The sequence below is a fragment of the Dendrobates tinctorius genome, unplaced genomic scaffold, assembly GCF_039654945.1.
Source record: "Dendrobates tinctorius isolate UK_male_01 unplaced genomic scaffold, ASM3965494v1 ptg000127l, whole genome shotgun sequence".
Lineage (NCBI taxonomy): Eukaryota > Metazoa > Chordata > Amphibia > Anura > Dendrobatidae > Dendrobates > Dendrobates tinctorius.
In genome coordinates, this window is record NW_027361795.1 from 16,086,679 (window position 1) to 16,113,555 (window position 26,877).

At 47.3% G+C, this 26,877-nt stretch overlaps 1 protein-coding gene and 1 long non-coding RNA gene across 3 annotated transcripts in view; one reads left to right on the forward strand and one right to left on the reverse strand.

Moving 5' to 3' along the window:
• The window catches only part of LOC141047451 (tetraspanin-18-like), a 65,002-nt gene extending 56,325 nt beyond the window's left edge, over positions 1–8,677 (forward strand). The window contains exon 7 of the mRNA XM_073542558.1: positions 7,674–8,677. Within this exon, the coding sequence (XP_073398659.1) occupies positions 7,674–7,721 (48 nt within the window). The 3' untranslated portion in view covers positions 7,722–8,677. The remainder of the gene's footprint in view (positions 1–7,673) is intronic.
• The window catches only part of LOC141047452 (uncharacterized), a 272,005-nt gene that overhangs the window by 59,732 nt on the left and 185,396 nt on the right, over positions 1–26,877 (reverse strand). The gene's annotated exons all lie outside the window — the stretch shown is intronic.

Below are 26,877 nucleotides of genomic sequence, written 5' to 3' on the forward strand. Positions count from 1 at the left end.
CAGACTCAGGTGTTTGATAATCAGGCTCACTACCTTTCTTTACCAGAAGAGGGAGTTCCTCGGGCCTCAGTAGTGAAGGGGAAAATGAACTCACAACAGTCAAGTATCATGCACTGCAGTACATGAACAATGCAATGCATAAAACTACTGATCAAAGTAAAAATAAACATGTCCCTTAGTAGGGCTAAGTGAAAAAGTAAAAAAAGTAAAATAAAATGTGTAAAAAAGTAAAACAAAACGGCCCACACAAATCACGAAAACCCGTTTTGCCACTAAAAAATGGAGTACAAATAGTACAAATGAAAATGCCACACCGTCACACAAAAAACAAGCCCTAGTAAGGTGCATTAGGCAAAAAGATAATAAAGGTAAAGATCCCAGAATATGGTGATACAGAAATTCATTTTTGGAAAATAAAGTTTTTAGTGTGCAAAGCATAAAAACATGATATAAATCTGGTTTCATTATAAACCGCCATGAAAAGAATGGGAAGTGTGGGGATCTCTGCATTTTCTGAAAGAGCCCACCGCAACCTTGCACCGCTGAACACCTCCTCCTCCCAGCCAGGGGCTCACAGCATTTCCCCACTCCTGCAGCTGCCGCCAGCTTCCTGCAGCAGCAACCCTGCCTCCTGGGACCCTGCTCCACTGCAGCCCACCCCCTGGTAAACTACATTTGGATTATAAGACACACCTCCATTTTCTCCCAAATTTTTTGGGAAAAAAGTGCTTCTTATAATCTGAAAAATACAGTATGCAAAAATAATCGAAAAATATTTTTCCACTAAAAATGCTGTTTATGTACAAACTAAATAAAAAAAGTGCACTTTGTTATCGCTGCATCTGTAACGAGCCAAGCTATTAAACTGTACCATTACCCATACTACAAAAGCCATTAAAAAAAATATCATGCCAAAAATTAAAAAAAAATTAGGAAAAAGAAGTATAGAAAAAAATATGGTATCAATAAAAATGTATTCTCGTCCTGCAAAGAATGCGAACCCTGCAATAATCAACAGGAAAAATTTTTTTGTGTGAAATATCTATTGCTCTGGGCCAGTAGGTTGGGAGTCTAAGGGGCTGAACAAATAGAGGTGTCACTAATGTGCTATAAAAAAGATTAGGTGTTTTGGTGGCAGAGGAGGTGGACTGTATAGAACAAATTGGCATTTTCCCTGTGAGAGGTAACATAAACCTGCTGTGACTGAGATGAGTGATGTGACACATATTCCATTACTACCTTCGCTTCCTCCCCACTAATGTGCTTGCCAGAGGTGCAGGAGGGCAAGCGTGACCTGCGTTAGATATTATTTACTGCCAGGATGTGTGATGCCAACTGTGCCAGTGATGCTTCTGCTGCTAGCAGCTTCCACATATTTTGCCATGGTATGTTTTTTTCTCTCATACTACTAGGTCTGTTTTCAGTTGCCACTTTTTTGTCTACCATACATTTTGGACACTTTCCAAAAAAGGTTTTACCAAACTAGCGTACCTGTAATATCGGATAGATGTGTTTGTGTCTCCATTTTGACAATTTAAATGTGTGTAAAAGCAGACCTGCACAGTTAAATGTCTTGATTTAGTGTAAATAATTTTTAAGATGACGTAACAATAAAAGACAGTAGGTAGGTACAAGGGCAGATTAAGAGTAGTTAGGGCCCTGGGGGGTCACGTGATTAACACAGGTGCTGTCGTGTACATCTGCAGAAGTAAAATGACAGGGACAGCAGTGCACGTAGCTTAACACTCAATTTTTTTCCCTTATGTACAGCGCTATATGTAATAAAGTGCCGGAATGAGTATGTCACCATGGAACAGACGGACCAACAGTTAAAGGGGAGGTTTATTTACAGGGAATAATACAGGCAAAATAAACGGTGAAGTATTGATATAATGAGATCAAACAGTCAAAAAAGGAATAAACAGGATTTGACCATCTTATCAGGGGTTTTCCTATGAAGGCACTTATCAGTCTGAAGGGGTCTTGATGGAAGGGTCACTCTTCTCCCACGTTGGCGCTGAATCACCAGCAGCTCTTGTCGTCTGTAGTCCTTCTGTACTCTGTGTCTTTACATTCCTCCACTGGGGTCTCAAGGGTTATTGCTGGAGGTAGAGGGGGTAATGGGCAAACGGGGTCCCCTCTGCTCTGAGTCCTTTATCTAAGCACAACAGCCTCTTCCAGGGGAAACAACACTCCCCTGGAGACCCTGTTAGATCTCTCAGGATGGATCACTGCCTCTGCACGTGCTGCTGTATCCACACTAGCTGCTGTCTTCACACTAGCTGCTGTCTTTGTACTAGCTGCTGCCTTTGTACTAGCTGCTGCCTTTGCACTGGACACAGACTTCACATGGGGGTAAGGACACACCTCATCTGTCACTGCAGACTCCAGCTTTACGTAGTCACGTGCTACGGTCTCTGCTCTGGCATCAGTCTCTATACAGGCCTCCGCTTCTCTGCGGGTCTCAGTGTGTCCACAGGGGTCAGGGCGCATCTTTGCTGTCTCCGCAGTATACAGTCTCACGTACTCACAGTCTGCCGTCTCTGTGCGTGGTACCCCAGTCTTTACTCTGTGACCGGGAGCTCTGTCTCTCTTCCAGTCTGCGTCAGTATCCTCCCAATCTGCTGCCCAGGCTGCTCTGACGAAACAGCCATGGAATCAGAAATTGTGTGAAATTTGGTACCCTTGAGGTGTTTCTTCAGGTTTGGAAACAGATGATAGTTGGAGGGAGCTAGACCTGGGGAATAAGGTGGGTGGTCAACCAGCTGGAAGCCCAGATCCGTCAGTTTTGTCTTGGTTGCTTGTGCAGTGTGAGCGGAGGCGTTGTCTTGCAGGAACAAGATTCCTTTGGACAGCTTGCTGTGCCTTTTGACCTTCAGAGCTACCTTCATTTGGTCCAAAAGTTCAATGTAATACCTTGCATTGATGGTGGAACCCTTTTAAAGGTAGTCTTCTAGCAGCACACCCTCCTTATCCCAGAACACAGACTCCATCATCTTTAGTGGCTGATTTTTGCACCCAGAACTTCTTTGGACGAGGAGAACCACTGTGCTGCCACTCTTTTGACTGCTCCTTGGTTTCAGGGACATATAAATAAATCCAGGTCTCGTCCATAGTGACCAGTCATTCCAGGAAGTTCTTATCAGTTTGGAAAAGCTGACAAATGGACTGGGAAGTTTTCACTCGCTTGCTTTTCTGATCTGTTGTCATACATTTAGGGATTCACTTTGCAGATAGCTTCTTCATGTCCAAATGTTCATGGATGATTAATTACACAAACATGTTCAAGGGAAATCCCCAAGATGTCTGCTAATGCTTTAGCTGAAAATCACCATACACAGCATCGACGATCTCCGGAACAACAACTAGTCTCGGTGAAGAAGAACTTGGCACTCAAAAAATTATGCAGAAAAAAAGTCCATTTATTGGCGCTTATCCATAGCGACGGAGGTCACACAGCCCAGGCGTGCTGCTTCACACAGATCCGTGATTATCACTCAGACATCCAATCCCATTGAAGTATTACTACACAGAGTGGAACATAGAATCTTCCTCTGAATTTTTCTCTGAACCAGTTCTGATGAAGGTCCACTTAGGGACTGAAAGGTTTAACTATATGTCTACTGGATACCAATAAATGGCCTTTTTTTCTACATAATTTTTTGAGTGCCAAGTTCTTCTTCACTGATATATACAGTACAGGCTGGATCCCTACCTGAGCACCGATATCTCCAATTTGAATGAGTGCCATGTTTGTTTCTACTGTTCAACAACCAGTCTCAGTTGCCTATGACGTTCCTCATCATTGGTGCTGAAGTAGCCTGTTTTAAATTTGGCAACCCAGTTCTTAACTGTAGAATATGAAGGGCGTTGATCCCCCAATGTCTGCGACATATCCCCATGGATATCTGTGGCGCCCCTGAGGGTTCAGTCGCCACAGAGGTACTGCACCTCCTCCTGAGGTGTGGTACCCCACCATCCAGGTAAGGTGGAGACTCCTGACCACACTCCAACACCTGCACCGCACACCACAAAGTACTGTAGCAAAGCACCTTTGATGGCTCCCTGCTTGGAGTTTTGCAAAGCACCTTGGTAGCTCCCTGCTTGGAACATGAAACGTGCTGGGAGGTGGGTGGAGCTGAGCTTACACTAAAGAGAGGGAAGAAGATAGGATTAGGGAGTTAGTCACAGGAGTCTGACGAGGTCGGACCTGTGTAAGGAGATCCCCAAGAGAGGGATGGATTGAGGGAAGTGCTGCAGCAGGCCTCAGTGACCTGCTGGCACAGGAAAGAGACATTTAAGAAAGCCTAATTCTCCATAAGAAAGAAGGATTAGTACGGAACGTAAGGAGTTGAAGAGGACTGTGGAATTGGGGTTAGAGGAGAATCCCTTCCAAGCCTAAGCGCAAGGCCGGGGTCCGGTCCCCGAGGTTGTTCAGATACTAATGGTCCTGCAACAGACACCGGAGGAATAGGAAGCTGTAAATGCTTTATTCCCACACAAGACTTGGGGGCACAACAGCAACGATAGTGAGCCGGGACTTGGTAGCAGAGAGTCCCCTGAAGCAGGCTACAGCTGTCTGCCATACAAGTAGAGTTAACATCAGAAAGAAGGAACTCCAGTGTAACTCAGTATTGAGAGGACTTCATCACAGGCGCTAGAAAGGAGACGTTCAGAAAAGGCACATATGTTGGCGGAGTGTTGGAAAGGAGTGCTTCACCTGTCCTGGAGGTTGACTGAGTTCCTCACCTGGAAGACATGGCACGGAAGCGGGCACTACAGACTGTGAGTAAAGCTTTGGAACTACATGCCCTGGTGTCCTCCATTCATTCCTGCGTCCGCCTGCCCAGCACTGCTACATTCCCTGCGCCAGACACTACACCATCTAAGTGTCACTACACCTACTCTGCCCTGGGACAACAGCCCTGCCTGTGGAGGGCTATAACATCATTGCTGCACCACACCATCTGTCCCAGAGGATCTGTCTGCAGCGTCGGCTTAACATCTCCCTTGCCGAACACCACAGGTGACATCACGAATCATCTATCCACAAACTTGGTCACAATGGGTGCCCAGGGCCACGGACGGGGTCACCGCTGCTGTGACATTCCCCTCTGAGAGAGAGAGACCGGCCCGGTACCGAGTACCCCACAGTCCTGGGAGGGCGACCCATATCCTTTGGGACTTTCCTTGCAGAAACAAGAATTTTATCACTCCTCTGCTCTCATTTGCTGTGAATATCGCATTAGACTCCGCTATTTTGTTTTCCCACGTGCGCAGAACACAATTGCCATAAGTTAAAAACACAACATTTTGAAAACATATATTAAACACATAAGGCTTTCATGTGATGTTACATTCGTTACCATAGAAACAATAAAAGATCACAAAGCCAAAGAGTTATCAGCAACCCCTCGTATCTTTTATTATATATATATCGCTATGTAGTAAGAAATAGCACTATATATAGCAAGAGGATGCCATGTAATAGAGAAGGGCGCTATGCAAAACAAAAAAGGGAATGCTATGTAATAAAAGACAACACTATATATAACAGTGGATACTATACAATATGACACAAATCATTCAGTGCACGTCATTTAAGAGCTGACTGGTAGTCATTTAGTGCTGCCAGTCAGTCGATGTAAACATATCCCTATACAGTACAGTACCCTTATACAGAAACTCTATCCAAAATATATACACTGCTCAAAACAAATAAAGGGAACACTTAAACAACAGAATATAACTACAAGTAAATCAAACTTCTGTGAAATCAAACTGTCCACTTAGGATGCAACACTGATTGACAATCAATTTCACATGCTGTTGTGCAAATGGAATAGAAAACAGATGGAAATTATTGGCAATTATCAAGACACCCTCAATAAAGGAGTAGTTCTGCAGGTGGGACCACAGACAACCTCTCAGTATCAATGCTTTCTGGCTGATGTTTTGGTCACTTTTGAATGTTGGTTGTGCTTTCACACTCGTGGTAGCATGAGACGGACTCTACAACCCACACAAGTGGCTCAGGTAGTGCAGCTCATCCACGATGGCACATCAATGCGAGTTGTGGCAAGAAGGTTTGCTGTGTCTGTCAGCGTAGTGTCCAGAGGCTGGAGGCGCTACCAGGAGACAGGCCAGTACACCAGGAGATGTGGAGGGGGCCGCAGGAAGGCAAAAAAACCCAGCAGCAGGACCGCTACCTCCGCCTTTGTGTAAGGAGGTACAGGAGGAGCACTGCCAGAGCCCTGCAAAATGACCTGCAGCAGGCCACAAACGTGCATGTGTCTGCACAAACGGTTAGAAACCGACTCCCTGAGGATGGTCTGAGGGCCCGACGTCCACAGATGGGGGTTGTGCTCACAGCCCAACACTGTGCAGGATGCTTGGCATTTTCCACAGAACACCAGGATTGGCAAATTCGCCACTGGCGCTCTGTGCTCTTCACAGTTGTAAGCAGGTTCACACTGAGCACATTTGACAGATGTGACAGAGTCTGGAGATGCCGTGGAGAGTGATCTGCTGCCTGCAACATCCTTCAGCACGACTGGTTTGGCAGTGGGTCAGTAATGGTGTGGGGTGGCATTTCTTTGGAGGGCCGCACAGCCCTCCAGGTGCTCGTCAGAAGTAGCCTGACTGCCATTAGGTACCGAGATGAGATCCTCAGACCCCTTGTGAGACCATATGCTGGTGCGGTTGGCCCTGGGTTCCTCCTAATGCAGGACAATGACCTGAATCCAATTGAGCACATCTGGGACATCATGTCTCACTCCATCCACCAACATCACTTTGCACCACGGACTGTCCAGAAGTTGGCGGATGCTTTAGCCCAGGTCTGAGAGGAGATCCCTCAGGAGACCATCCGCCGCCTCATCAGGAGTATGCCCAGGCGTTGAACAGTAGGGAATTCATACAGGCACGTGGAGGCCACACACAATACTGAGCATCCTTTCCTTATCATGAGGCATTTCCACTGAAGTTGGATCAGCCTGTAATTTGATTTTCCACTTTGATTTTGAGTATCATTCCAAATCCAGACCTCCATGGGATATTCATTTTGATTTACATTGATAATTGTTATGTTTTATTGTTCTGAACACATTCCACTTTGCAATGAATACAAATTTTCAACTGGAATATTTCATTAAGAGATATATAGGATGTGGTATTTTAGTTTTCCCTTTATTTTTTTGAGCAGTGTATATTCTCCCTGAAGCTGCTCATTTCCAGTCACTGGGCATTTTAGTGAGCCATGACAGTCAATACTCACCATACAGTGAGCACGCTGTAATCAGAGAAATTTGATTGACAGCTTGCTTTTGAAGTGAGCAGCTATAAGGAGAATATAGCTATATTTTGTCCCTGGAGCTGCGTGTACACAGCGTTTTTGGATGTTACCAGTTTCCTTTAAGTCAGCTACAAAGGTAGCGCCTCTTCTCATTGTGGTCCTCAGTTTGTCTCAGAGAAATAGGTTAGTGGTTTACTACAACTATAGTCTCTTTCTGACAATGCACAGTTTTGCTTTGTGTAGTGTGGAAAGCATCTTCACAATAAATCAGTAAATGTCATTGATGGACATGAAAAACATATCAGGTTGTAAAAAAATTAAATGCTATTGTTTAAATCTTGTGAAATATTTAAGACCATGTTCCATTTCTCACCCACAGATGTTCGCCATGTTTTTTTCTCTCTGTCTGTATTACAATTTTGACTAGAAGATCTGGATGGAAGATGGAGACAAGAATGAAGTGCGAAGATACACTGAAATGTAATTTTACAGTATGAATTACTTATGCCCAAGTAAAAAAAATATATAAGCTAAATAAAAAATGTTATATACCTGCGACATACAGGATTTACTTGCCTGAAAAGTCTGAGTAAATATTTGTATTCCTCACTTAGAAATTTGTTTTACATTCCTCTATTATTCCTCCTGGAATTGTATGTTTAATTTGGCAACTCTTAACATTTCCCTTGTGAATGAGTCTGACACTGTAATCTGTACTGACTGTTTCATGCTAAACGTATTATAAAATGAATATGTGCTTCGGGATTGTTATTTTATAGGAAATATAAAGATTTCCTAAATTACACCTTTCAGGAGAGCTGACAATCAGCACAATATATTATACCTCCCTGCTTTATACCTACATTCAACCTAGTTCGAATATGTAATTTTCTTGATTCTGAAATCAGTAAGTGTCTCAGCTACATTATATACATACAATAATTAATGAGTTCACTATTAAAGGGAACCTGGGGCTGCAGGTATCAGCCACTGGAAGGAAGATACCCGGTGTGTTGTTTTTTTTTGAGACCTTGCAAGTCTCTGAATATATAAGCATACAGGAAAAGACTTGTCAATCACTGTCAGCAGGTGGAGAGGAGCCACTGGGAACCCGCCTGTATGACTATTGCACAGTGCAGCTCGGTCCCGGCAGCTTTTAAAAGCATGTTTTTTTTTTCAGAAACACGTTGCAAAGTCGAACATACATGGCTGTGACTGTTTGGGCAGCAAGTATCACCTGTCATGTTCCCTTTAAATAGTGTCTTAATTTCAGTTGTTTAGAGACAATGGAGGACTGGAGACAATGACAGAAGATGATATTTGTTGAGAAATTGATTAATTTTTTTGCTTTAATGGAAATAGTAGATTTATTGCAACTTATGTTCAGTTTGCCATGCTATGTGCATCTCAATTTTCTAAATTAAAGCCATTTTATGCAGACAGTTTTTGTGTCCACAATGATTACTGAATATAGCAAGAAAGCACTCTTTTAGCATCCTAGACATGGAGCTACCATTGGAACTGTATATGACTGGACAATCATCAGTGTAATTAGCCGTGTTATCAGTGCGATAGCCGTGACCGAGCTGCTGTCAGGTTTCTCTTTGACATTTCACTGGGACTGGGACAGTGTGCCTCAGTCCTAGTGAAGGGGACTGGGGCACACTGTGCATATGTGGTGTGCATCACACTCACTTGTAGGTCGCAAGCCTTCGCTGCCTCCAGGTTTCCGTCCTCAGGAGCCGCTGCACACAATGCATGGGACACCAGGTTCTTTGTAACAGGCAAACATTTAATAGACAATTCAAGTTCATCAGGTGGTGACAGGGCACAGCAATTCACATTTTTTCCTTCTTAGCACCACTCTTCAGTCCTGTCAGTATCTCTTCCTGGACTACCCCCAAGCCTACTGATTCTGTCAGTCTCAGGGATTTCTCTTCCACCTCTGCAGTGTACCTGGGACCTGCCATCACCTTCCATCTGTGTGGGTCCCTGTTCATCTTCCACCGTGATGTGTCCGGCGACCCCTATGCCTGACCTTAGGATCCGGACATGACAGGTGCGAACTCTAGGGATCCCAGTAATGCTTCCTACTGAATGGAACAATCGACACTTGCTGCCCCTAGCAACCTACTGCATCTGAACCTGACCTTCATTGTGCATTTCACTAACTCTTTCTGAACTCACACTATCAGGAAGTACCCCTCTCCCCCTTTTTAGTAACACCAGTGCCCTCCCACTGGATTAGTTCTATCATTAACTATTTCCTTATCTTATATGCTGTTACTAAACCACTTACTGTATGTGTAGGAGGATGGACCGGGCTAGGGCTACTTCACGCATCTTTGGGCTGGAACTGTTGGGTCTGTCACCATTGTTGCTGGGGGGAAACCTTTCTGACCTGGACAGACCTGAGTATCTGACTTTAAGAGGCAGGTCAGTTATAAAAGGAAGGGAGCGTGGGCTTTCGGGGCTTTTAGCAGGAGGAGAGTTGACCACTAGGGTGAAGGTTGACTCTGTCTCCACATGGTCTGATACAGCTTTCAGCCAGGCCGACCGCCTTCCCTCCTCCACGCACGCTGATTGTGCGTTACCGGACCGCCTATTACCTCAGACTGATGAGCATAGCTGCCCTCGCCGATCAGTTTCCCTGACTAGGTCTGACATGCTCACCACTGCTGAGCCTCTTCACCACCCTGTACGCGAGGGCGCATCCATGGTCTGCGCTCCGGGATCTCGCACTATGCCCTCAGTGCCAGAGTCCTTCACTCGTTCTCCTCCATATACCTGGAGTGAAAGTCTTCACCAAGAAAAGCCAAGGAGCATTGCTGCAGGACAGAGACTGTGCGGTAAGTTCATCTGGGACCGTTTCAATGCCATCTCGCAACACCTCCGCCACTATCGGGGAGCCTTCCAACCTCTCTCCATCAAGGAACTACGAACTGATAAGTTTTCATGTCTTATTTGTTGACTCTTTTCTTTGCAAAGTGTTATTGCACATTGTCTGTGTACTGTATACCGTTTTACTGTTGTAATCCCCCGCACTTCCTGCGAGGAGCATAAACGGCTACTTTTATTCTTGCATAAAACACCTGTTAACTCTTGGTTTGCCTCCTGCTTGTCACTGCACCTGCATTCCTACTAGCATACTTCATATGAGCCCTACTTATGTTATCCTAAGCTTATCCTATACTATACTCCACTGGATTAACACTTTACAAGCTGTACATTACCATAATACATTTCATAAGATGCACATCACTTTTTTGTATAAAACCACATGGGAGTATTCACATGACACATCTCTTGTCTTCAGGGGCAGGAACAAGGTAAGACCCTTCACATCCCTACACAGTTTCATTATTATTGGCATCACATTCCCGCTTTCAGTGATTTTAATGTTTCCTGTAAAAGTGTGCATAAGAAACAAACGACTACTTGCCCATTTACAGTCTGCTTTCAAAGAATGAGGGTTTTTTATTTTGTTTGCATCAATTTCTATATAACTGCAACATTTTGCTGCAATTTGGGCAAATTCAGTCAAAACAATGTGCTTTTGCTGCCAAAAAATGCATCACAGTTGTAACACGTGAATACTGCCTTTATCAGCTAACATGTTAATGTTCTGCCTTCAGGCACGCTGACACGTTGTGCACTCCAGCATATAGCATAAACCACAGCGCTGTCTTCCAATATAAGCAGACTGTTCTCTGTAGTCTAACTTGTTTATTGGTGAAGAGTATAGAACATGTGGTAAAACTGTAAGATTACAAATGACATACATAAGGATTGGGCAGATGATCACAGCTAACACAAATACAGAAGCAACCTACATAGAAAACACAGGTGTCTAATTACATCTCTGATAAACTCTCTGCACACACTGCATTGTAAGAAAGATTAAGCTTACCAGATATGCTTTACCCGGATAATGAACTCAAGTTGGAGAGTTAACATGGAGGACAGGTAAACGCATGCATCCTATGATATACACAGAAGCAAAATGGCCCTTCTTTGTCCCAGAATACATTGCTTCCTTCCCACAAAGCATTGCTTCAATCCCATGTGTGTTGCTTCTGTTAAAGTCACAGACTGAAAAATGTTATAAAAGACACTGCTATAAATTCAGCCACAACTAGATGGTGCTATAACTAACCCAGCATATAATACAAACATTTTTTGCCCTATTCAGAGGGCAGAACACTCCCCGCTTGGCATTAACTAATGCCACTTCATTTTCCAGGTTTGTAGCGGTAAAGGCGTGCTTGCAGTGGTTCCAACCTTTACAAGATTTCTGACTGGTGTGTGTTGTTGACTTGTAAAACTGAGCCACATGAATTAAACAAGCAAAGGCATGAACAAGCGAGGTCCAGGTTGAAAACCTGCTGAAATGGTGGGATTTGAGGTGATTGTCTGAAGTCATCGTACTTAGAGCGGATACCTGAGGGCGGATTTCTTCATCTGCATCTGGATCTACCAGTTCAAAGGTGTCTGATTCGCCACTGTAAGGCATTGAACGGCAAAAGAATGCAGGGCCCGTAAACCAGGTTGTGTCCTTAAGGTGTCCAGATTCAAAGGATCTAGTTGCATGGTCCACAGGATTGTGGTGTGTGGACACATAGTGCCACTGTTTAGGGCAAGTGGATCTCCTTATCCTTAGCACCTGATTGCTGACGTAAACATAAAAGCGTTGAGTTTCATTGCAAATGTACCCAAGCACTACCTTGCTGTCTGAGTAGGACTCAACGTCCTTGATTTCCAGGTCAATTTCTGTCGAGATAAGTTTAGCTAACTCTACTGTTAGCAGAGCTGCAGAGTTCCAGTCTGGGTATTGTGTGTTCCTGGACTGGTGCTAGTTTTGTCCTGCTGATAACAAGCCTTACATGGCATTTATTCCTGATGTCAGTTGTTTTCAGATATGCCACTGCTGCAATCGCTTTGGTTGAGGCATTGCAGAAGGTGCAGAGCTTTTGAGCCTTGACTTCTGTTGATGGCAATGAAGCATATGGTCTTGTCACGTAAAGATCTGACAAGGCTTCTAAAGATTTCTTCCATCTTACCCACAGATCTCTCTTCTCCATGGGAAGCGGATCATCCCATTCAGACATCTCTTGGGTGAAGTCTCTCAACCTCATTTTACCTTGGATTGTTACAGGGGTTACAAATCCTAGAGAATCGTACAGGCTGTTTATCTTGGATAGGATGCCTCTACGTGTGAAAGGTTTTTCTTCTTCGTTGATCCAAAAGGTAAATGCATCTCTCTTCAAATCCCAGAGCAAACCAAGGCTCCGTTGCATGGGAAAGGAGTCCGTGTCCAAATCCAAGTCTTTTAGATCAGTTGAGTAATCTTGAGAGGGAAAAGCAGCCGTCATTCTTTGGCTGTTGGAAGCAATTTTGTGCAGCCTCAAGTTGGACAAAGCGAGCATTTCCTGTGTCCTCTTTATGACCACCGATTCATCTGTGGGTGTGGATTTCAAGCAGTCGTCCACGTAGGAATCAGTCATGCCCACTATGTCTGCTATGCTGCAAGATCCCTGGAGCAGTGTGTCTGTGCACCTCATGACTGCGTGACTCCTGGAGCAGTGTGTATGCGCATGTGTGTTTTACCTCATGGCTACACACTGTTGCTGTGTGACCAGCCGTCTCTGCTCTGCCTGCAGCAATCCTCTCTGTGTTCCTGGACTCCCTGATCATGTGACCTTCACTATGTCCAGCAGTGTCTGATCCAGCAATCCTTCCTATGATCCTCGACTCCATGATCATGTGACCCTCTCTATATCCAGCAGTATCTGATCCAGCAATCCTTCCTATGGTTCTGGACTCCCTGATCATGTGACCTTCTCTATGGTCCAGCCCAGTCTGGCCCAGCTATCCTCTCTATGATCCTGGAGGATCTGAACCGGAAGTTCTCCCCTGGTTCTGACCCGGAAGTGCAGGTGCTATTGCCCTATATCAGACCGCCCTTTCCTATGGTCAGGGCCTGAGTATCGTGTTGCTTCCCTGCATGGCTGCTTGGTCTGCTCGGTCGCTCCCCGTATTCTGTGCCCCTGCACTTTGCCCTTTCGTGTGTCTCTGCACACGCTCTGTGCTTGTACTCTGCATCTTGTCCTGTGCCAAGTCTTGTGTTGTCCTTTGTGCCATGTTTTTTCTCTGTCATGCTTGGACTTGTAGTCCTCCCGTGTTCTCTACCTTTGCCTGCTTTGCCATGTTTTGTCTATGCTATGCTTTCCTTGTACTGCTTCCACTTCCCTGTTTCTGCCTGGTCTTCCTTGTTCTGACCTAGGGTGCTCTGTTGTGCCTCCTGGCACACGCACCATTCCTCCTCTCTTACCTATGGTGCTCTGTTGTGCCTCCTGGCACACGCACCATTCCTCTGCTCTCTGACCTATCGTGCTCCTCAGGCACATTTCCAGGCTAGTCTCAAGGTTCTTCCTTGACCTGGCTCTGGGCTTCGGCCTGCGCTACGCTGCTAGCCTTGTTCTATGCCTGGTGCTCTGTTGTGCCTCCTGGCACACGCACCATCTCTGCTCTCTGACCTATGATGCTCTCTTGCACATTTCCAGGCTAGTCTCAAGGCTCTGCCTTGACCCGGCTTTGGGCTTCGGCCTACGCTCCGCTGCTAGCTCTATGTCTCTGTACCCGGTTCTGGGCTCTAGCATACGTTACGCTTCTCTTCTCTTGTACCCGGCTCTGTGCTACTGCCTACGTTCCGTTCCTTGCTCTGTACCTTGCCTTGTTTCTTCGCGTGCCCTTTGCACGCGCCTGGCCTTCCTAGCCTCCTGTCTGTGCCTCTGCCGTGCTGCCCTAGCCGTGCCCGCCTGCTTGTGCCTCAGTCGTGCTCGTCGGCCAGTGACAGCTGTGTCGCCTGTTATGCCTCAGCCGGGTTCACCTCAGTCTTGCCCGTCTGTCTGTGCCGCAGCCCGACCAGCTAGCCAGTGCCTGAGCCATGCTCTCTGTGATTCCTTGCACCCATGCTGTCTGTGCACTGTGCATTGCGTGCTCTCTAAAGCACGCGCAGGCCCTAGCCAGCTTCTTGGCATACCTCCCCGTGCTTCTCTAAAGTATGCGCAGGTCTTGCCATGTACCCTGTCGTGCCCTCTTGCACGTACAGGTCCTAGCCTATACCCTGTCATGCCCTCTTGCACGCACAGGCCTAGCCTGTACCCTGGCGTGCCTCCTAGCACGCACCCTGCTTTGAACCCTGGCTTGCCGGCCGGATTCCCGAAACCTGCCGACCGCTGCTAGAGGTCCGGAACCAGATGACTGCGGCCTGATGTCCGGAGCTGATTTCCGCAGCCTGATGCCTGGATCCTGTCGGTCGTTGCCAGTAGGCTGGAGTCCGATGCCATCGCACCCTGTCTTGGACCCTGGCGTGTCTCCTAGCACGCACCCTGTCTTGGACCCTGGCGTGTCTCCTAGTACGCACCCTGTTTTGGACCCTGGCGTGTCTCCTAGCACGCACCCTGTCTTGGACCCTGGCGTGTCTCCTAGCATGCATCCTTCCTTGAAACCCTGTTGTGTCTCCGAGCACGTACCCTGCCTTGGACCCTGGTATGTGTTACCACGTGTTATGCCTTGAACATTTGGCGTGCCCTTGCACGCACTTTGCTGTGTTTCATTGTTTATGCCTTGCACCTGATTAAAGCTTGAAACCACGTTTATTGAAGAAACCCAGTGACCTCACTTTATGTCTTGCATTCTGCTCATCCTGCTGCCAGACACTCACTACTGTCTCCCCGAGCCGGCCGTCTGGTCCCAGCAGTCGTGGTGGCTCACCCCCTTGGTCTTGCCCCTGCCGCTCCCTGTATAGGGGGTGGTTTCTCACTAGATCAGCTCGCCCTAGGTGGGTGGGTGCCACGCCCCAGAGGGTCAAAAAATCGGCTCAGCAGAAGCTGAGTCCATCACAGAATCCTTCTCCACAAACGATCCAACATCCGACCCGAAATTTGCCTCGCCCTCTCTGACTGAATGTCTAAGACCATAGAGAGCGACAGCAGGGGAAGGGCCATTCCAGAAGATATGTACTTTCATCCGATATTCCACCATGTCCTTGTAGGGGTCATTATCACGGTACCAGAAAAACCTCAAATAGTTTCTATGTTCTTTTTTGACAAGGAAGCAATGAAACATCTGTTGTATGTCAGCCATGAATGCCACTGCATCTTTGCGGAAGCGAAGAAGTACTCCTAGAAGTCTGTTTTTGAGGTCTGGGCAAGAAAAAAAAGACACCGTTTAGCGAGACACCTTCATATCTGGTGCTTGAGTCAAATACTACTCTTATCTGACCAGTTTTCTTAGGATGATACATGCCAAAAATGGGTAGATACCAATATTCCTCGGAATCTTGAAGTACAGGTGCAATTTCTGCATGGCCATTCTGAAGTATTTTCTTCATGAAGGCAAAGAAATGCTCTCTCATTTCAGGTTCCTTCTGAAATTTGCGTTTGAGGGAGACAAATCGACCGTAGACGGGTTCTCTATTGTTGGGTAAGCTTTGCCTCTGGGGTTTAAATGGTAGAGGGGCCATCCAACTCTTTGATTCATCTCTTACCATCTCTCGATCCATGATGTCCAAAAATAGTCTGTCTTCTATGGACATTGCTACCTTGTTGTCTTCTCTTGTTCTGTGGAAAACTGTGCACCCTATGTGATCTTGGTCGCCGTCACACGTGTGGTCTTCACAGGAAGGATCAGCTAATGGTCGAGGTAGAGGAGCATTATGTGGCAACTCTTTTACCAGGAAGCTACTCTTACATGGCTGGAAGAGAGACGGACGTCCATTTTCAAGAGTATTGGTAAGCATGCTGTCGATTAAGGCTGGCTTGTGTGCTCCTCCTAGGCAGACGTCTCCTATGATGACCCATCCAAGGTCGTGCCTCGGTGCATACGGAGCGTTCCTGGAGCCGTTTATACATTCTCTAGCCTTGTGGACTTGTAGTATATCTCTTCCCAGAAGTAGAGCTATTGGGGTTCCTGGATCCATCTCAGGTATCAGGTGGGCTATATGCTTTAGATGGGGGTGATGTCTCGCCACCTCACGTGAAGGTATTTTTGACCTGTTATCAGGAATCTGGTTGCACTCCAGGATGGTCGGTAATGATAGGCAGGTCTGGCCATTTATTGGCTCCACTTTGTATCCAGTTGCTTTTCTCCCCGCCGTCTCAATGGTACCTGAACCTGTCCTCAGGGTGTAGGGAGAACCAGGGCCTATGATGATGAAGTTGTCAAAGAAGTTGGACCAGGCTAGAGACCTGTTACTTTGGTCATCCAGGATTGCATAAATCTTGAAAGCTTTGTTCTTGCAGCCTGCAGGATAGACTCCGACAAGGCAGATTTTTGAACAGGACCTTCCTCCTGTGAGTCCTCTACAGATCTCAGTACATTTAGAGCAGACCTCAGGGGTGTCTTCGTCAGTGTCCTTCTGCTTCCCATCGTGCTCCTCTGCTTGCGACAACACTCGTGGAGGTGATCCAGGGTGCAAAGCTGTATTGTGATCCATGCTGCTGCATTCTGCACATTTCACACTAGCTTCACAGTTCCTCGTGAAGTGAGAGGTTGCGGCACAACATTTGAAGCAGATATTGCTCTCCTTGAGGAAACCTCTAAAGACTTCTCCCTGAAGGCTCTGCATTTTAGTAGAGGATGTGGTTTCTTGTGTAGAGGATAATATTTACTGACATCCTGAGGTTTGCTCTCGTCTGGAGGGGGTTTATTCACCTTGTGAGGAGGGCCTGTGGAATCAATGTTAGTTTTGTGGACTGCCACGGGTGTCTTACCTGATTTGACACCAGTGGCAGTGGAACACGACAGAGTAAAATCAAAACTAGGGTCATTTCTAATCCTAGATTGTTTGGTGACAAAACCAACAAATGCAGTGAAAGGAGGAAATGATACATTATGATTGTGTTTATACTCTGAACCACATGTAATCCACTTTTCTTGTAGGTTGCAAGGAAATTTCTGTACTATCAGACTGACACCCTTAGCGGTGTATAAGAATGCCAATCCGGGCAAGTCTCCTTCCTGCTGAGCAACCTGTAACTCATTCAATAAATCTCTCAGTTCTCTAAGCTTTAGATAACCTTTAGGTCCTATCTTAGGAAAATCCTCAATTCTTTTATGTAAAGCATTCTCTATAACTTCTACTGACTCATAGCATTCATCGAGTCTTTCCCAGACTTTATATAGGGCTGTGCGAGGATGCTTTACATTATTGTCTCTCAGTCTTTTGGCATGCTTGACTGACTCACTTCCGAGTCACTTTACCAGGAGATCTAACTCCTCACTACAAGAAAGGTCCAGACCATGAATGGCGTTCCGGAACGAGGCTCGCCATGACCGATAGTTCTCGGGTTTGTCAGTGAACGTTACAAGTCCCTTTGTAACCAGTTCTTGGCGGGAAAGGAACTTTGCAATGTCCTTGATGGCTCCATCAGTGCTGGCATGAGCCGTTGTGTAATAGTCATGTCTAGTGTATGGTGCATCAACATACCTGTAAGACGCTTGTGACTCCGGATAGTGTGTGCAGTACCTTGTTGGTGAAGAAGGTGTCTCTTTAAGGCGGGATGGGAGCTGTACCTTCTTTTCAGTGGAACTGTAGCTGACATCTCTGTGCTGGACATCTCCTTGCCTATGGTAGTGAAACTCGGGGTTGGATCACTGGTAATCGGCATGGGCTAATCGATATGATGCGCCAGGGCTGTCATCTACGCCAGAATGTTGACGGACGTACTCTGCGACGCATTGCGCTGGATCTTGCTGCTCTAGATCTGGTCTGAGAATGTTGCTGCGTCATTTCATAATCAGGATCTTTCATGGCTTCCAAATACTCTGCTTTAGCTATTGCAGCTGCTGTCTCTTTGTCTGCAGCAAGTCTTTCCAGTTCTGCCTGCAGGCGTGTGGTTTCGGCCTCTCTCTCCGCCTGTAAACGTGCGGTCTCGGCTTGCAGGCGTGCATCTTCCATATCTTGATCTGCTTGTCTCAGCTTTAGATGCATCTCTCTTTCGGCGAAGGAAGATCTTGATTTGGCTGCCACAGCCTCGGCGTGAGCGACGGCAGCTAGCTCTGCTAATGACGATCTGCTGGAGCTTGCTCATGACCTCGTTTTGAGTGAGGATGTGCTTTTCCGAGACATTGTGCGTTTAGCTGAGTACTGCTGAGTATATTGGAGGGAAACAGTCTATGCGCGGCAGATCCGCGTGGCGGGAAAGATGTAGCATTTCATGGCGGGCTGCAGTAGCATTCTGCGGCTGTATGGCAGCTGCTGTGATACCCATATGCAGAGCAATGTGGGTGTTAGCGGTACTGTACAGCCTGGGTAACCACCGCCTGCGACCAACGGCTCCTTAAGTCTTATTCACTATCGCAGGCATGTAGCATCTGTTTTACTGGGCCCTGAACTTGTCTTCTGCAGCTGTTTGGCGGATGCTGTAGTACCCATATACAGAGCAGTCTGGTGGGATTGCGATCCCTTACAGCCTGAATTCACTATCGCAGGCGTCTGGCATCTGTTTTATTGTTCTGCCTTCAGGCACGCTGACACGTTGTGCACTCCAGCATACAGCATAAACCACAGCACTGTCTTCCAATATAAGCAGACTGTTCTCTGTAGTCTAACTTGTTTATTGGTGAATAGTATAGAACATGTGGTAAAACTTTAAGAATACAAATGACATGCATAAGTATTGGGCAGATGATCACAGCTAACACAAATACAGAAGCATTCAGTGTGATGCAACCTACATAGAAAACATAGATGTCTAATTACATCTCTGATAAACTCTCTGAACACACTGCATTGTAAGAAAGATTAAGCTTACCAGAAATGCTTTACCTGGATAATGAACTCAAGTTGGAGAGTTAACATGGAGGACAGGTAAACGCATGCATCCTATGATATACACAGAAGCAAAATGGCCCTTCTTGTCCCAGAATACATTGCTTCCTTCCCACAAAGCATTGCTTCAATCCCATAGTGTATTGTTTCTGTTAAAGTCACAGACTGAAAAATGTTATCAAAGACACTGCTATAAATGCAGCCACCACTAGATGGTGCTATAACTAACCCAGCATGTAATACAAACATTCTTGGCCCTATTCAGAGGGCAGAACATGTTAAAATAGGACAATGGTCAGGAAGGAACATTTGTTTGCCCAATCAATGGTCTCTGAAAGAGTGCCTTTACTTACCATTATCAATTTCAAAACCTTAGCTTTTCAGTCATTGTATAAGAACATCATTCACGTACCTATTCTTCACTCTCTTTAAGCCTTTTTTAAGTAAAAATACAGTATGTCTCCAACATCACTGATGGGGAGCTTAATTGCCTCTTCTCCAAATCACACCTCACAACCTGTGCACTTGACCCCATCCCACCTTCTCCCCAAGCTCCCACCACACTTATCCCATCCCTAACTCACCTCTTCAACCTATCGCTATTGTCTGGTACCTTCCCTTCTGCTCTAATCTAATTATTTGTCAAAGACATATAAAAAAATACATGAAATGAAATGGTTTACTGTATGTAAACCATGTGTCATTTCATGTTGGGTTTTGAAACGATTTTACAGATGCCGACAACTGAATTAGCGGCTATTATGCTATGTAGAACTCTATGAAACGTAAATAAATCTATATATATATAAATGCCTTATCATGTCTGTCTGTAGCCAAATCCCACTGCGCTGATTGGTCGTGGCCGCCAGGCCGCAACCAATCAGCAGCAGGCGCAGTGCGCAGGCGAAGTCCGCAATTAGCAGGACGCACGCCACTGCTACCGTGCCGCTGATCTCCCGACGGTTGCCGCGGGTCATCTCCGGGTGCAAGGGCGTCAGCGGCGACGCAGCCGGAGATGCCCGGCGCTAGCCGATATCCAGGGTCCGGAGGAGAAGAGCCTCCTTCGGACCCTCGGTACCATAAACGTGTAAAAAATAGAATTAAAATAAAAAATAGTGATCTACTCACCTTCTGATGGCCCCCGGAATCTGTCCCTCCTCTCCACGCTGCCGGCATCTTCCGTTCCCAGTATTGCTTTAGGTGAAATACCACTGATGACGTTGCGCTCTCGCGAGAGGACGTCAGCAGCGGTCTTTGGCGCAAAGCAGTACTGGGAACGGAAGATGCCGTCAGTGTGGAGAGGAGGGACAGATTTCGGGGGCCGTCGGATGGTAAGTATATCACATTTTTTATTTTAATCTGCCACTGGCCATATTCTAGAGTACCCAATGCTTTAGAATCGGGCCAGCAGCTAGTATATATACATATATATATATATGTGTGTCTCAATGACATGTGTGTATATATATATATATATATATATATATATATACTAGCTGAAGAGCCCGGCGCTGCCCGGGCATAGTAACTAACTGTGGTTAGTTATAGCAAATTATAATTATCCTCCATCCCATAGAGACACTTGATTGTATTATAAGGGACCCTGTGCCAGTGCCATTGCCCAAGAGTGGGCACATCCACCTGTCCAGGGCAATGGCACTCGCACGGGTGTGTGCGCCAGGTGGTGACCCCGGCCCTGGGGGGGAGGCAGCCCAGTTAGGGAGGTTGAAAAAATGGCATATGTTGATGTTGGACATTAAGCAGCTGCAAATGGAGGAATTGGAGAAGTCCGAGGAAGAGGAGGACAAAAGCGAGCCATTTTTCTGGCAACCTATGTGTCAGCACGGGAAGGTGGGACAAAATCCTTTGAAACCCATGCATGGTTCATTTTAATGAAGGTTAGATCATCAACATTTTGGGTCGACAGACGGTCCTTTTTTCTGTCAGGATTGATCCAGCAGCAACGAAGACTCTTTCGGATAGCACACTAGCAGCAGGGCAAGCAAGCTCCTGTAAGGCATATTGTGCCAATTCAGGCCAGGTGTCCAGTTTAGAGGCCCAATAGTCAGGGGAATGACCTGTGAGGGAGAACATCAATATGGGAGGAGAAGTAGTTTGTAACCATAGTTGACAACTGCTGTCTCCTGTCACTTTCAATCGATGCAGTATTACCAGTCGTGTGAGCGGGACTTGAAAAATCAGTCCACAACATGGTCATGAAACCCCTGTCTCCAATGCCACTCCGGATGTGTGCACCACGAACACCTATTCCATGCTGCGCTCTACGGCTCGTGTGAGAACCATCACCGCTGCTGTGTGCTGGGAATGCCTCAAACAAACGGTTTAACAGAGTTGCTTGTTTGTTAGCCAATATTAGCTCTAGGTTCTCCTGTGGCATGATGTTTTGGAATTTGCCTTTATAGCGTGGATCCAGAATGCTGGCCAACCAGTAGTCGTCATCGTTCATCATTTTGGCAATGCGGGGGTCCCTTTTTAGGATCTGCAAGGCTTAATCACACATGTGGGCCAATGATCCAGGTGTCAATGATGCACTGCGAGTGCTGGGTGGAGGAGCACTTTTTGGCAAATCCACATCCCCCCAGTCACGCACAAACCCTGTACCTGAACTTGCCACACCAACATTTTCTCTTGCCCCACAAGAAGCATCCTCCTCCCCTAAATAATCATCCCGATCATCCTCCTCCTCCTCTTCTTCCTCCACCTCATCCAGGAGAGTTCCCTGAGCAGACAATGGCTGACTGCCATCAAGGCTTACCTCCTCTTCCTCTTCCTCCTCAGCTGCAGATGCCTGCCTCAAAGTTTGCATAAGCAGACGCATAAGTGGGATGCTCATGCTTATGATGGCGTCGTCTGCGCTTACCAGCCGTGTGCATTCCTCAAAACACTGAAGGACTTTACAGAGGTCTTTCAGCTTCAGCCACTGCACACCAGACAACTCCATGTCTGCCCTCAAACTGCCTGCCCGTGTATCCTCCCACAAATGCATTACAGCCTTCCTCTGTTCGCACAGCCTCTGAACCATGTGCAGGGTGGAGTTCCAACTTGTTGCAACGTCGATAATTAGGCGGTGCTTGGGAAGGTGGAGCAATTGCTGCAGCTTCTGCATACAACTGGAGTGTACGGGCAACCGGCGGATGTGTGAGCACAGTCTTCGCACCTTATGGAGCAGGGCTGTTAACTCTGGATAATTATTGAGGAAGCACTGCACCACCAGGTTCAAGGTGTGAGCCAGGCAAGGTATGTGTCTGAGTTTTGAAAGGGCTTTGGCTGCCACAAAATTCCAGCCGTTATCACTAACTACCTATTAGGGTCAGCGGAACGCACCAGATATAAATAATAGGAGGTGCGTTCGCCGCCCGAGGTCCACCGTGCGGTAGATGGTAAGACCGCTGCTGGACAATGGCAGATGCACCAAAAGTTAAAGTGTTGTGAGTTCATTGAGTTCTCCTTCCAGGCTCCCTCTGGTGGTAACAGGAGGTAGTGAGGCTGATTTAATTAGTAGAGATCTGCCATCTGATAATGAGGATGACGATTGGACCACAGGAATCTCAGATTGGATTTAAGACAGCCGACGCCCTACTCTGGTGCTGGTGATTCCTTCTGCTTGTCAGGTCTTGATTCTCAGCTCTGCTCCAGTCAGCTCAAGCTAAGTTTCTCTGCTAATGTTCACACTTGATTTTGTTGTTCTATTCAGTTTTTGTGTGGTCAGCCAGCCCTGGCTGGGCCTGTGCTGAATTTCCACTCTTATTTATCTGTATTTGCCAATTTGATTTTTGTCCTTTATTTGATTGGCCTCTTTTTGCACTGTCTCAGAATATTTCAGAGTGCTGATATAGTGGGAGAAGTCTAGTAACTTCAGGGTTAATTTTGTTATCAGAAGTGTTGGACATTATTTTGTAGGGTTTTTGGCAGATTGCAGACAGTGTCTTTCCTTTCCTCTCCATTCTAGTTAGTTTGGGCCCCATCGTTTGCTCAGCCTATTTTCCTGTCTGTGTTTGTGTTTTCATCTTGTTTCACCGTCAGTACATGTGTGGGGGCTGTCTATTCCTTTGGGGTCTGCTGTAGGGCAGTTAGTTTTCCCCTTTTCTTGCTTTAGGCTTATTTAGTCCTCCGGCCGTGACGAGGCATCTAGGTTCATCGTAGGTACGCTCCACGGCTGCTGCTAGTTGTGTGGTTAGGATCAGGGATCTGCAATCTGCATAGTTACCAACCTCTCTGGTTTTTCTGGGCTTAGCATTTTTAGGTTTTTTTCCTCCTCGGTGACCCATTCATAACAGTAAAGTACTGCGCTTGGGTTAACGCCACCCGAACGCTGAGAGCGGCTCTGTTAAGACACAGAGTCTCCTTACAATAAAGAATGTAAGGTTGCTGGCCCTGTTAGCCTCACAGGATGACCAGCGAGTGGCGTTGCAGCCGCAACCGCCAATGGACGCTGCTACCGCAGCGCGGCAGTAACTATAGCCGCTGCACGACGGCGCCGGAAGACCGGACACCGTCGGACGCTAGTGTGCAGTGCAGGAGGCATAGTGGCGTGTAGCTTGCCACAATCTGGCGCTGACTAGCTAACACTCTGTCACCATTCGTATTATCAGAGGGAAGGGGTTCCTTAATAAGTCAGTCAACAGTCCATGCATCCATCACCATACACACACAGCATAATATGCTACACTAGCGCATGGCCGAGCCACCATGCAGGCTTTTTATAGCCATGCGCTTCCGGGACCTTCCAGAACCCTGGAAGGAACCAATCAGATCCGATGCAGGACCTGAGCACGTGACCTCTGCTCTCCAGTTAGCGGTCAAGTTGCGGGAATGCCCAGTAGCATGGCACGAGGACTTAGCCTCTGGAGCGGTTCCCTGCTGCGCAGGTTGCGCTACTATTGCTGCCCCAGAGGTGGCAGCAACATCTAGGCTCACAGAAAAAGTCTGAGCAGCACGCCTGGCTTACCGTAATTGCTGAGCAGGGCCCCGAGCGGTCGGAGCGGAATGGGAGATGGCCAAATGTACGGCTCTGGATTCCTGCTGTGCAGAGACAGAAATCCGACGCCTAACATTACCCCCCCTCCTAGGGCCCCTGCCTCACTGCGCTCAAAGGCCGCGATCAGGAGCGGTGCGTGGATGTTTTCCTCCCATGTTCGAGGGTCGGGCCCATGTCTCTTCCAATCCACTAAATAACATTTTTTGCCACGGACAAACCTGCGCCCTACGATGACATTAACCTTAAACTTGTCCGACAATAAGTCTGACGACCTGGATGATGACTCAGAAAACCGAGCCATGTGAACTGGTTTGAAGAGGGACACATGAAACACATCCGAAATGGCTAAATGTGGAGGAAGGGCCAGGCGATAGACCACCGAGCTAATTCGCTCGAGGACCTTGAATGGTCCAATGTAACGCGGCGCAAACTTGGGGGACTCGACCTGCAGTTTGATATTTCGGGTGGAGAGCCACATCATGTCGCCAGGGGAGAAGCTTGGAGCGGGTCGTCGATGCGTGTCAGCGGACGCCCTCATCCTCTCCTTAGAAGCACGGATAGCATCCTGAGTGTGATCCCAAATGTCCCGGGCCTCCACTTCCCAGTCTGCCACCTTGGAGTCAGTGGAGGACACTGGCATCGGAACAGGAATGCGTGGATGTTGGCCGTAGTTTAGGAGAAAGGGCGTCTGACCAGTGGAATCAGCCACCGCATTGTTTAGGGCAAATTCGGCCCATGGTAGCAAGGATGCCCAGTCATCCTGCCTGGCAGAGACAACATGCCGTAAGTAGGTGACCAAGGTCTGATTGGCTCTCTCGACCAAACCATTCGTCTCGGGATGATAAGCGGAGGACAAATTTAGCTCGATGCTGAGTAAGCTGCAGAGCTCCCTCCAAAACCGAGACGCAAACTGGGGCCCTCGGTCACTCACGATTTTGTCTGACATGCCATGCAAACGGAATATATGCTTAATGAACAAAGTGGCAAGACCACGAGCGGAAGGCAAGTGTGCGAGCAGCACCAGATGCACCATTTTGGAAAAATGGTCGGTGACCACCCAGATGACCATACTGCCACCAGACTTGGGCAGGCCAACTATGAAATCCATGCCAACCATCTCCCACGGTCTATCTGCCACTGGCAAGGGATATAACAGCCCCGCCGGCCTCTGTCTAGAGGGTCTGTTCTGAGCACATGAGACGCATGCTTGCACATATTCCCTGACATCTCGAGCCATATGCGGCCACCAATATGACCTTGCCAGGAGTTCGGTGGTCCGTTTATTACCAAAATGACCACCCACCCTGGAGGCGTGTGCCCAGGCGAGGACCTCTGGCCATAGCTGAGGAGGCACCAAGGTCTTGCCCGGTGGCACTGACTCGAGTGAAACTGGAGCCACGGTCGTAAAACTCGCCGGCAGGAGAATAAGCCGAGGCTCAGCCTCTCCCTCTTCCGCCGAAACCACCGAGCGTGAAAGAGCATCCGCATGGATGTTCTTCTCTCTGGAGAGATAATGCAGGGTGAAGCGGAAGCGGGAAAAGAAAAGCGACCACCTAACCTGACGGGAGTTCAGGCACTGGGCCGTCTGCAAATAGACCAGATTTTTGTCATCCACGTATACCTGAAAGGGAAACCGACCACCCTCTAGGAGATGTCTCCACTCAGAAAAGGCCAACTTCATGGCCAGCAGATCCCTGTCGCCGATGGAGTAATTCTCCGCCGGTGAGAAGGTCTTTGAGAAGAAGAAGCATGGATGCTTCCGACCTTGAGCATCCTTCTGGAAGAGGACTGCTCCTGCACCGACGGAAGAGGCATCTACCTCCAGTATAAATGGCTTGTTTACATCGGGACGATGTAGGATGGGAGCGCCAGCAAAGTGGAATTAGATAGACAAGAAGGCCTTGGAGACCTGTTCAGACCAAGCGCTAGGATTAGCTCCTTTCTTGGTGAGAGCAACTAAAGGAGCCACCAATGTGGAGAAGTGCGGTATAAACTGGCGGTAATAATTTACGAACCCTCAGAAGCGCTGCACCGCTTTGAGTGAATGGGGTTCCTGTCAGTCCATCACCGCTTGTAGTTTGACCGGATCCATAGCCAATCCCTGGGCCGAGATGATGTAGCCCAGGTATGGCAAGGACTCCTGCTCAAACTGACATTTCTCCAGCTTGGTGTATAGAGAGTTCGCCCGTAGACGGTCGAGGACCCTGTATGCGTCTCTCCGGTGAGTGGTCAAATCTGGCAAGAAGATGAGTATGTCATCCAGTTAGACCACCACCGAAGTAGAGAGTATGTCGCGGAAGATGTCGTTGACGAAATCTTGGAAGACAGCTGGCGCATTACACAGGCCGAAGGTCATGACCAGATGACCAGATATTCATAGTGGCCATCCCTGGTATTAAAGGCTGTCTTCCACTCGTCTCCCTCGCGAATGCGAATCAGGTTTTTTTCCCCCCGTAGATCTAGTTTCATAAAGATCCAGGCCCCTCGCAACCTGTCAAACAGTTCAGAGATCAGCGGAAGAGGGTATTTTTTCTTTACTCTTATGGCATTGAGACCTCTGTAATCAATGCAGGGACGTAACTCTCCGCTCTTCTTCTGAACGAAAAAGAACCCTGCACCAGCCGGCGACACCGACTTCCTGATAAAACCTCTAGCCAGGTTCTCCCAGATATATTGTGACATAGCTTCTGTTTCGGGGAGTGATAGGGGATACACACAACCCCTAGGAGGTTCTGTGCCTGGCATGAG